Source organism: Panthera uncia, chromosome D1, assembly GCF_023721935.1.
Source record: "Panthera uncia isolate 11264 chromosome D1, Puncia_PCG_1.0, whole genome shotgun sequence".
In the NCBI taxonomy this organism is placed as follows: domain Eukaryota; kingdom Metazoa; phylum Chordata; class Mammalia; order Carnivora; family Felidae; genus Panthera; species Panthera uncia.
Genome location: NC_064808.1, coordinates 5,088,344 through 5,099,760, shown reverse-complemented (window position 1 = coordinate 5,099,760; position 11,417 = coordinate 5,088,344). Strand labels below are relative to the sequence as shown.

General features: G+C 56.5%; 1 protein-coding gene across 1 annotated transcript; it reads left to right on the top strand.

The window, feature by feature from the left end:
- Positions 1-903: 903 nt before the first annotated feature.
- PELI3 (pellino E3 ubiquitin protein ligase family member 3) lies at positions 904-9,988 on the top strand. The gene is made up of 8 exons (XM_049616075.1): positions 904-1,109; positions 2,262-2,414; positions 2,946-3,017; positions 5,361-5,490; positions 6,127-6,228; positions 7,029-7,223; positions 7,543-7,731; positions 9,015-9,988. The coding sequence occupies exons 2-8, from the start codon at positions 2,263-2,265 to the stop codon at positions 9,582-9,584; spliced, it is 1,410 nt and encodes a 469-aa protein (XP_049472032.1). The 5' UTR covers positions 904-1,109; position 2,262; the 3' UTR covers positions 9,585-9,988.
- Positions 9,989-11,417: the final 1,429 nt, after the last annotated feature.

Genomic DNA, 11,417 nt, shown 5'->3' with positions numbered 1-11,417 from the left:
CAAGGTATAGAATAGAAGTTAGGAGTCCAGATTTTGGAGTCACACAGCTGAGACCTACTCTTGGCTCCTTTCTAGCAAGATAACCACGACCAAGTTAGGTTTGTACAACTGTTTCGTCATCTGTAAAATGGGTGATTATCGTGCCTGCCTCCTAGAAATTAAAGGGCTTATCTTGCTCAAAGCACAGAGCATAATACCTGCCATAGATTGACAAATCTCTTGCAAGCCCAGGCCCAGAAGGAACTGCACCCAACCCAAAGCCCCCCTTGTGGCTTCTTGGGTATGATGTGCGTGCTAGCTGGAAGGAGGGAAGTGTTCCCGGACACCCCGGGGCCTAGAGTCGTCCAGAGGCAACCCAGCGAGAGAGTGGAGGAGCGAGGCTAAAGACAGGTCTTCGAGTCTAGTCAATTGTAGCATTTTCCCTCAGCCTCCCTGCTAACGCACACCCCCTCCTCCGACTCTCTAGTATTTTCCTTCTCTCCTTCCCGCCCCCGCTTCTAATTCTGCAGCTACCCCAGGTGGGAAGACGGGTCTCGGGGTGACGGGCGTGGGGCTGGGGGAGCAGGTGGATAGTCCCCGGCCCAAGGTGGGGAAAGGCGCCTCCCGCGCAGTACAAAGGCTCCGGCTTGCGGTGGGGGAGGGGGCGCCCGTGTCTCTAGGAGAACCCGGAAGTCCCCAGAAATGAGGGCGGGGTCTGAGGGAGCCTGAACTGGGGGATGGGTCTCACAGATACCGGGGAGTCCCCGAACCAGTGAAGATGCGCTAGGGAGTTCCTGAGACGGAGCGTGGGCGGAGCTTCCCAGGGCCTGGGGGCGGGGCTATGGAGGGGCGTGGTCTCCCACGAAGGGGCGGAGCTCTGTTGACTAGGGCTAAGCTTCGCCGCAAGAGGCGGAGTTTCGGTGGGGCGGGGCTTTAAGGGGGCGGGGCATCGGGACAAGGGGCGGAGTGTGGCGCTTCGCGCTCGCCCCCTCCCCCGGCCCCGGGTGTCCCCGTGACGAGGCAGCGCGGAGCCGCCGCGGGCCGGGCCCATCCCACCGCAGCGGCCCCGGGGCCGAGCAGGGGCGAGGCGCGGAGGGAGCGGCGCCGAGTGGGGCCGGGAGCGCGGCCAGGTGAGACCGCCGGGGCGGAGGGGGCGGGGGCTGCGCCGGGCGGGCCCCGGCGGGCGCGGGGGGCGTGTTTGCGTGTCTGAGGGTGGCAGGGGGAGTGGGTCCGAGGGCTGGCGCAGGGGGTTGTTTGCGCGCTCGCGGGTCCCGAGTGGGCTCTGCGCCCGTCCGGGCACTGCCCGCGGGGCTCGGGGTGTGCGGGACTGTGTGCGTGCGCGCGCGTGTTTGTGGCGAGGGGCCGCCGGGTGTGTATCTGCGTATGCGCTGGGCCGTCATTGTGCCTGCCCCGGGCGCGGGGCGCGGGGCTCGGGGCGCGGGCCTGCCCCGGCGCAGTCCCTCCTGCGCGGGGATGTTTTCCAAACAGGCTTCCTGCGGAGACTGGCTCTGCTGCAGCCCCAGCCGGAGGGGGGAGCGCCGCCCCCACAGGCCTCCAGAGACCCGGGCGGCCCTGGGACTGCAGACAGACACCTGAGGGAGGGAGGGGGCGCGCACCCGGGAGGGGTCCGGAGGCCCTCCCGTCCGGCGAAGCCAAGATGGGGAGACTGAGGCAGATGGATGGGGAGGAGAAGGTGGCCAGACAGGATGACATGAGGAGGAGGGTGGGAAGAGAGACGGGCGAAAAGGACAGCCCCGGGAGGACAGAGAGTCATTGAGGAAAAAGACAGACAGAGGCCTAGACCTGCAAGGGACTAAATGATTAAGATAGATAGATTCCAAGAGCCCAACGGAAGGGTTACTCTGAGGCCCCGGAGCCAAGAGTCAAACCCAGGAACTGAGTCTAAGATGAGGAATGAGGGCCCTCTAACTCTTGAGGTGTCTGTCTTCCAAGCACATCCCAGACTCTGGGGTCCTAGCCAAAAAGAAGCCTCTGGCCACCCCAAGTTGGTCTACCCCTCTGGCCCTACCGGATATCCCGACCCTCTGATTGTGGGGCCCTTTCCTCTTGGTTCCATCCCACCCATTTCCCTGCCCTGGTATCCCAGCAACCCCGGGGCAGTTTAAAGGAGACAGAGGTGGAGTGGTTGCCATAGCAACAGAGGTGGCGAAAGGTCACTCTGGCCTTTGCCTAGGTGGTCCGGGCAGCAGGCCTGAGCTGGCATTGAGGGGGTTGGGATGAGAGGTTGCAAAATTCTTTTTCTCCTCTCCCACTCTGCCCAGAATGGTGCTAGAAGGAAACCCTGAAGTGGGGTCTCCCCGAACCTCAGACCTCGGGCACCCAGGGAGCCAGGGCTCTTGTGTCCTCTCTTCTCCTGGTGAAGATGCGCAGCCAGGCGAGGAGCCCATCAAGTATGGCGAACTCATCGTCCTGGGGTGAGCGACCCTGGCCCAGGTGGGGCAGGGCACCAGGCATCCCCCAGGGCAACCAGATCAAGGGCCCCAGCTCTCCCCACATATGACCTTCTGCTGTTTGTCCCTCCTCACCTCCCCAACTGAGAGAGTTGACCAAACCCACCTCAATTCCTGTTATTTTATCTTCCCATTTTTAATAAATTACTGAGAAAACTCTGACTGCCCACCTCAGTTTCTGATCAGAAATAAAGTAGCACCATCTGCCTTTCATAAAGCACCTAGTATATGTAGTCTGGGGTGAAGCACTTTGGTTCTCCAGCAAAAATACTTGGTTCAAATCCTGCCTCTGCAAGTAGCTTAACTTCCCTGTGCCTCCATTTTCCCACCTTCCAAATAGGGATGATGATAATACTTCAGAGGGTTTTTGGAGGAATGAATGAGGTGATTTCTGTAAAGCACGTAGAACAGTGCCTGGCACGTATCAAGTGTTCTGGGAGGCAGGCTTGTGCCAAGCCCTTTCATGGACATTATTTCATTTCAATCTTCACAAAGATGCTGTGAGGAAGGAGGTGAGGAAACCGAGGCTCAGAGAGGGGAAGTGACTGGTCCAAGGGCACACAGCTGGTAAGTGGCAGGGCTGGGATTCGGACCCAGGGCTTTCTTACTCCAGGTCTAGTGCACATTCACTAAGCCACAGCTGACCCTCATGCTACAGATGAGAACCGAGGCCAGGAGAGAGGAAGCCATGTGAGTTGGTGGTCCGTGGGTAAACTTCATCCCTTCCTGGTCTCTGCCTGACCGGGATCCCTGCACCACCCGCTTAACTCCACCCCCAGGCACAGATCCCTCTTCTTCCTCCTCCAGCCACACCATTTGGCCTCTCTCTCTGCCATCTGCCCCAAAGAAAATATTTGAGAAGCTATGCCGTCATTATGATTACTTAGAAATAATAGGGGCTGTTATACATGTACATGCCATGTGCTTTTCCCCTAATAATCATAGTTAACGTTTATCAAGGGCTTGCTGTAGATCTGTCACACTCTGTGCCGGACGTTTTTTAAATGCTTTATGTCATTTAGTTCTCGCAATGAACCTGTGAGGTAGGTCCTGATTAATTAGCACCGTTTTACAGAGGTCATGTGATAAGTGGAAAAGCCAGAATTTAAGCCAGGCCCACCTGAGCCTCAAGCCCATGTCCTGAACTGGCCCACACCCCATAGGTGGGAAGATTTTACAAGGGCAAAAGTGATCCCCCTCTCAGGGATGTTTGCATGATAGGAGCAGCTGCTTGGTGTCCCAAAGGAAGGGCAGGCTTTCCAGTTGAGGGTGAGGCCACTGATGGGGGGAGAGTGCAGACCTAAGGGTATAGGCCCTCTTGACAGCTGTTTGTTCTCTGTAGAGCAGTGAAGCCCCACACTGGTTATAGAGCCACTCGGAGAGCATGTTGAAAATTCTCATTGACAGGCCTGTCCGAAACCTACAAAATCAGAATCTCCATGGGTAGAGCCAGGAAATCTGTATTTTAACGAGCTTATGAGAAGACTCTGATTTAAGTGGGCCTTATCTGTATTTGGCAGCTCTTCATCCTGGGACTGCCTGCTCTAAATCCTTCCATGGCTCCCTACTCTTCCAGAAAAAAGTCCAGGCTCTTAAGCTTGGTGTTCAGGGCCCTTCCAGCAGCTTCATCTTCCTCTACTGCAGTTTATCACCCAAATCGCCACTCCCTGATCTCACCAAACCCTGCCAGTCTCATGACCTTTGCTTGGGGTGAGCTTTCCCTCGGAAAGGGCCTCTGCAAGAAAGGCCAGAGTCAGACGACCCAAGTTCAAGTCTCTGACTTTTTCACTTACTAGCCTGGGACCTCAGGCAGGTCATTTTACCTCCCTGAGCCTCAATCTTTCTCATTTGTAAAATGGGAAGAAAGGTACTTGCCTGGCAGGACATTGCACAGATTCCATTAGGTAATTAATAACGTGAAGCACCGGGAACTCGGGAGGCTCCAGTACATGGCAGTGACCAAGGCTGTGACTCACCCCATCTTTGCCTTCCACAATCACCCCCTCTGGATAAGAGCTGGAAGGAAGGTAGAAATTTGACATGTTATGGATATATGGAGGTGGTGGCATTGTGGGTCTGTCTTTTCTTTCTTTCTTTCTTTCTTCCTTCCTTCCTTCCTTCCTTCCTTCCTTCCTTCTTTTCTTAAAGTTGGCTTATTTATTTTGAGAGATATATACAGAGAGCATGAGCAGGGGAGGGGCAGAGAGAAAAGGAGAAAGAGAGAGAGAGAGAGAGAGAATCCCAAGCAGGCTCTGCACTGTCAGCACAGAGCCCAACACAGGGCTTGAACTCATGAACAGTGAGATCATGACCTGAGCTGAAACCAAGAGTCAGATGCTTAACCAACTGAGCCACCCAGGTACCCCTCTGTTTTTTCTTTCATTCTGATTTCCAGTCATACTTGTGGTGTAACAAGTGACAGTTTGCTATAGAGGTGAATCCTTTCTAGTTCTCCAAAGCCCAGCTTCCTCTTCTAGAAACCTGATCTGAGGCCAGAATTCCCTTCTGCTGCCTCTGGGCCTATGGCACAGTTGGTACTCAGGTTCCTTGAAAAGCTCAGGACCCCCGCTTCCCTGCCACTGAGGACACAGAACTGACCTGTGGTGTGCCCCCGATGCCACCCCACCGCCCAGCATCTGGCCACACATGGCTCAGGCATCCAGGAAGCACTGGTTAATTGAATGCAAAGTCTTTTGTAGCTACTCTGCTCCTCACCCTACTTCCCAAAGGCACTGATTTCATATAGTAGGGAGGGTCTTCTAATTTCAGATGCTTCTAGTGTTTGTTTGTTACCGTAGAATCTGCCCAGAAGTTAGCAGTTCCTCCAAATCTCTCAGGGGCTCACTTTCTTTTTTTTTTTCTCTCTCTCTCTCCCTTCAATTCCTTCTTTTTAACCCTCCACATCCACAGCTACAATGGGTGTCTGGCAAGTGGGGACAAGGGCCGCCGGAGAAGCCGCCTGGCACTGAGCCGCCGGCCCCATGCCAACGGAGTGAAGCCAGATGTCATGCACCACATCTCCACACCGCTCGTCTCCAAGGCAAGCAGCCTGTCCCAGTAGACCTGGACAAAAGTCCTGTGCTCCCTGCCCAGATCCCAGGTCCTCAGCCTTCCCAGTGCTGCCTGCCCACGGGCCTGCTGGAGCAGGGGAGCCCTCTGTGTCTTCTGGGGCTACCAGGGAAGTGGTGCCGAGAGGAGATCCCCTGCAGCGTACCGCACTTTACAGTTTGCAGAATGTTTCTTTGATGACCAGATCCCAGCCATTGAATGGAAACGATCAGCATCATTTAGAGGCAGCCAAGGCTCAGAGAAGGGATGTGACGGTCACACAGCAATGGCAAAGGAAAGCCTTTGGCTTCAGAGGATTTGGGTTAAGATACAAGCTCTCCTGTTTCCATCTGTGTGACTTTTGGCCAGTTTCTTCTCCTCCTTGAGCTGCGGTTCCCTCAGCCATAAGATGGGAATAATAACCAGGCCTCCCTCTTGGGGTGGCTGTAGGGATCAGATAAGGCAAGCCTGAGTATAGTGCCAGCTGCACAGGACATCCTCTGCGAGGGTAGAACTGCCCCTTCCTTGGGATTGGCCAGTGGGCGTTGGGTTCCAGCTTGTGGCTCAGAGGCTCACACTTCTCTTGGCCACATGCCCTGGGAAGTGACTTCTCCTTTCTCCCCACCAGGCACTGAGTAACCGTGGCCAGCACAGCATCTCGTACACACTGTCCCGGAGCCACTCGGTCATAGTTGAATACACACATGACAGTGACACAGACATGTTCCAGGTATGCTCAGGCCCCTCTGTAAGCCTCTTGGCCACGGAGCCACTGGGCTTCAACATCCAGCACTGCAGGCATCCCAGGGTGACCCTGGAGGACTGAAGGCCGTGGTGAGGGTGTTTTGGGGCGTGGGGGGACTCAGTGTAATCAACTACTCTTCAGATGAGGAAGCAGGATGTCCTATGAGGCCTTTGACTTCCTGGAGTCACACAGCAAATCAGTGGCTGTATCAAAATTTAAAACTCAAGACCAGACTCCCAGACCACGGAAGGCCATACAGCTTAAGAGTTCAGAGTGCGGTGCGACAGTCATGCTACCTGGGTCAGATCCCAGCTCCATCACTTACTAGCTGGGTAACTTTGGGCAAGAGTTGCTTAGACTCTCTGGGCCTCTGTTTCCTCATCTGTACAGTGGGGCCCACAGTATCCCCACCCCATGGAATTATTGGGAAGGTTAGCTGAGATATGGCAGATGAAGGGCTTAGCACGGTATCTAGTAAATTTAAAAAATTCACTATGTGCTGCTAATGTTTGAGGACTCCCAGACCGTGGGTGTCACGTTTTCACTGGTCAATTAAAAAAAAAAAAAAACAACTCATTTTTATTGAGTGGGGGAGACAGAGAAACCCCAGATCCTAGCCATTGGATTTGGAGACCCCAGCTGAGAGCCCAGAGTGCTTAGGGAGTCGGGGTGGTACCTCCCCCTCCTCGTTGTTTGGTGACCCCGCAGGCGGAACCTTGGGGTAGGAAGCCTGTGGGATTGAGCCGTGCACAGTATCCCTGTGCTCGCCCTCCTCTTCCTCACAGATCGGCCGTTCCACCGAGAACATGATCGACTTTGTGGTAACGGACACATCGCCTGGAGGAGGGGCCGCCGAGGGCCCCTCTGCCCAGAGCACCATCTCCCGCTATGCCTGCCGCATCCTCTGTGACCGCCGGCCGCCCTATACTGCCCGCATCTATGCTGCTGGCTTTGATGCCTCCAGCAACATCTTCCTTGGAGTGAGTGAGCCCCCCCCTAGGCAGGGACCGGTACTTTATCTGAGAGTGAGCAGAGGGGTAGGGTGGGGAGGGTCAGTGTCCTGGGGTGATGGACCAGTGGGCAGTCATCATAACCGTGACCTATGCTGGCAGTGGCAATGTCACTTAAAACATGAGCACAGTGAGACTCCAGGACTTCAGGTGATCCCCCCTGCTATGCAGCGCCCATTCCAGTTCTCTCTGGGCTCCCTCGACTGCGAGGGTATTGGGGCAGCATCCCGGGATCGCGGCCTGCTGGGGGCCACTCGGGGATATGATCTGATCCCACATGTGGTCCCAGGAGCGGGCAGCCAAGTGGCGGACCCCCGACGGCCTGATGGACGGCTTAACCACCAATGGGGTCCTGGTGATGCACCCAGCAGGCGGCTTCTCTGAGGACTCGGCCCCGGGTGTCTGGAGGGAGATATCAGTCTGTGGGAATGTGTACACTCTGAGGGACAGCCGCTCGGCACAGCAGCGAGGGAAGCTGGTAGGTGGCCTGCTCCCTCCTCCCCGCCCCCGACTCCTTCCCAGGCCCTTCCCCCTGATCTCCAGCCCTCCTACACAAGGGAGCTCCAACAGGTTCCATTTGGGGGTCATGCCCCACTTGCCCCACAGAGAGGACCAGACCAGTGGCTCCAAAATGTAGCCCACATACTGCTGGAGGTCTATGGGGTGAGGCGAGATAGAGCACACATAAATGCACTGTGCGGTAGAAAGTGGCCTTAGGGATGCCGACAGCTTAAAACATCCCAGCCTCCTGCGAGGATGACACTTGGCCCATGTGTGAGCAGTTTATAGCCGAAAGTGTTGGCAGTTTGCAACGTGTCTCTCACGTTCGGATGGATTTAGCTTTATTATCCTCTACTAGCGGGAAAGGGCCCTTGGAGTAGTTCTCACGGAGGTGACAGTGAATGCTCCACGTGGCACAGATCAGAGAACTAACATTAGGAGCTGGGACAGAGTCCTAGAGAGAGGCAGGGGCCTGCCCATGGTCACGTGGCTAAGCTCCTTAAACGGGCCTCTCCGAGCTCTTCCAGGGCTCGAGCACACCCGGCAAACAGATGCACAATCTCGGGGAAGAGCATGGCTTCTCTTTCCAGAGCACCAATTCTACGGGGAGATTTGGAGAAACATTATCTTTAAAATCGGTGCGTGTGAATATTTCACTGGCACACACTTGTTGAGTACCTACTGTGTTCCAGGCACTGTTCCAGATGTTTACGTTGATTGATTCCTGGGAACCACTTGAGATAATGGGACGCAGACTCCATCTCGAGGATAAGGAAATTAAGACACAGAGAGGTTGAGTTACTTGACCAGGGATGCAAAGTTAGTAAACAGCGAAGCCAGGAATCACACCCAGGCACGCTAGTTCTAGAATCATTGCTTTTAACCACAGCCACTGGGACAGCTGCCTTGGGCTAAGCCCCCCAGTGTTTCTCAGATAGAAGAGTTTCCCACTTCTGCCCTTAGGGGAGACCCTGGGAACAACCTTGTTTTGGTCAAGCTCTCCTGATTTGACAGATAAAGTGACCGAGGCCCATGTCACACTGTGAGGGACAGTGCATGCCTGGGAGCACTGACTTGCTCTCCCACATGGGTTCTCAGACCTCCTGGCTCCTCTGCCCCAGCCCACCCCACTGGCCCAGGGTGTTCTCTCCAGGGAGGTTCAGTGGGATGGATAGGTGGCTTGGCTGGGGTGACGGCTGCCCAATGGCCAGGAGTTCGGGGGCCTCTTGAGCAGTAAGGCCCTTCTGCTGTCTCTGGCAGGTGGAAAACGAGTCTAATGTGCTGCAGGACGGCTCCCTCATTGACCTGTGTGGGGCCACGCTGCTATGGCGCACGCCAGCAGGGCTGCTGAGGGCACCCACGCTGAAGCAGCTGGAGGCCCAGCGGCAGGAGGCGAACGCAGCACGGCCCCAGTGCCCCGTGGGCCTCAGCACCCTGGCCTTCCCCAGTCCGGCCCGTGGCCGCACAGCACCCGACAAGCAGCAGCCCTGGGTCTACGTCCGTTGTGGCCACGTCCACGGCTACCACGGCTGGGGCTGCAGGAGAGAGCGGGGCCCCCAGGAGCGCGAGTGTCCTCTCTGTCGCCTCGTGGGACCCTATGTCCCCCTATGGCTCGGCCAGGAGGCCGGCCTCTGTCTGGACCCTGGACCACCCAGCCATGCCTTTGCACCCTGCGGCCATGTCTGCTCTGAGAAGACTGCCCGCTACTGGGCCCAGACACCACTGCCCCATGGCACCCATGCTTTCCATGCTGCCTGCCCCTTTTGTGGGGCCTGGCTCACCGGCGAGCATGGCTGCGTCCGCCTCATTTTCCAGGGGCCACTGGACTAGGCTCTCCCGGGGCCCTGGATGCCGTGCCCACCTGCCCACCTAGGTCCCCCACCTTCTGCAGCCCAGAGGGAGCTCTGCATGTGGGACTGTACCTGCTGGCACATAGCCACACCGGATGGACGTGTTGGATGGGCTGTGCTCCTCCCTCTTATCTCTGGTCCCCCAAACCCCTACCCCAGTCATAATGATGGGGCCCTCAGCACCAGCTCTGTCCCGGGCTTTCCTGGGGTGTCCTACATCATGCCGCCTACACTGTGTCCCTGGGGGAGTGAAGGGGCCGTGGGCCCCTGACCCCCAGCTTAGGCTGGCTGTGCCCCGAGCCTGCCAACCCAGCTCCAGATATACTCACCCTGCTGCTGCCCTGGGTTCCTCTATAAACCTTGCTGCTCAGCTGCCCTCGCAAATCCCACGTGTCCAGCATGAGTGCAGTGCCGCCAGCCCCTGCGTGAGTGATGGGTGGGCAGCAGGCTGGGACTGGCATCTGCTGATACCCACTGTGGGCTGGACCACTATGCCAAGTGGGCTCTGGGGACAGAGACAATCAGACTTGGTTCCCTGCCCGGTGGAATTCACGGTCTAGTGGACGACAGACCAAATTACTGAATGACAGCACAGTTTCCTGTGTGCCAGGATCAGAGAATGGCCAAAGGCTGTGGAGCAGGTCTCACTAGAAGGTGGGAGGGTGAGGGGGGCTCGGGTGGGAACCCCCCACAGGAAGGGGAGTGTGCTGTGGGCAGGAGGGAGGCTGAGCACAGGCTCAGGTAGGAGGAAGCAGAGAACTGAGCGAGCGGTTGAGTGTCTGGGGCAGTGGCAACAGGGGGCAGAAAGGAGGCTGGAACAAGAGGTTGGGGCTGTGCTGATGGGGAAGATGCCGGATGGAGGCTTTGGGACCTCATTTGTGGACAGTCAGGAGCAGGGGGAAGAGAGGGGACTCTCACAGTGCGCTGGCTGACAGAAGGGCTGGTATTGCCAAGTGCCCACCATGCCCCTTGCTGTGCTGCTGCTGATAATAACTTTGTTAATGGAGCATTAACTAGGAGGTTTTGCTATTTGATCCTCATAGCAACCCAGGGAGGAAGGTGTTACCATTTCTAAGATTCTGAGATTAAGGCACATGCACCAAGTCATACAGCTAGAAAAGATTCAAATCCTGGCCTTAGCCCGCCCTCCTCTCCATCACACTGTGCTGCTTTCCTTGAACGGGGGTGGGAGAAGTCGGGAGGGCAGCTCAGGTAACTGGAACAGCATGTGCAAAGGTGTGGCAGGAAAAATGCTTGGTGACAGAGGAGCCAGGTCTGGAGGGATGAGGAATGAGGGGTGTGGATGTTGGGCTGGGGCCTGATGGCCCTCGGTTGCCATGAAGACCAAGTCTGAACTGGACCCCCACTCATCCTAAGTGCCACTTCTTCCTGAGAGCCAAGGCAGCCTCGGTGTGCTGCTGGGGTTGCTTCCAGACCATTCCTGGGGGCAGCAACCTTGGGAGACAGGTAGGTGGAAGTTCTGGAGATCCAAAAACCTGAAAAAGAGGCTCTAAGTACAGGCCTGACCCGGGCATCATCCCCAGTTGAAGACAGCTGTTAGAGCCTTAGGGAGTACAGATTCCAAGGGGAGGCATCTGCCCCGGGCCACACAGCTGGTGGGGGCCACAGAGATCAGATGTAGGGCTCTCGAGAGGACAGAGGGCACCGGTGGGTGGTGAAAAGGGGATGTGATGAGATTCAGTGCATCACACTGCCACAGTGGGGGAGCCCAGATGGGATGCTCAGGTGGATGTGGGAGTACTGCGACACACACACACACACACACACACACACACACACACACACACACACA

Bases quoted from the DNA above. Each gene is read 5' to 3' on its own strand.
- PELI3 (XM_049616075.1), top strand. From the start codon at position 2,263: ATGGTGCTAGAAGGAAACCCTGAAGTGGGGTCTCCCCGAACCTCAGAC. The intron at 2,415-2,945 runs GTGAGCGACCCT...ATCTTCACAAAG, and splicing joins GGCGAACTCATCGTCCTGGG to ATGCTGTGAGGAAGGAGGTG. The intron at 6,229-7,028 runs GTATGCTCAGGC...TCTTCCTCACAG, and splicing joins GTGACACAGACATGTTCCAG to ATCGGCCGTTCCACCGAGAA.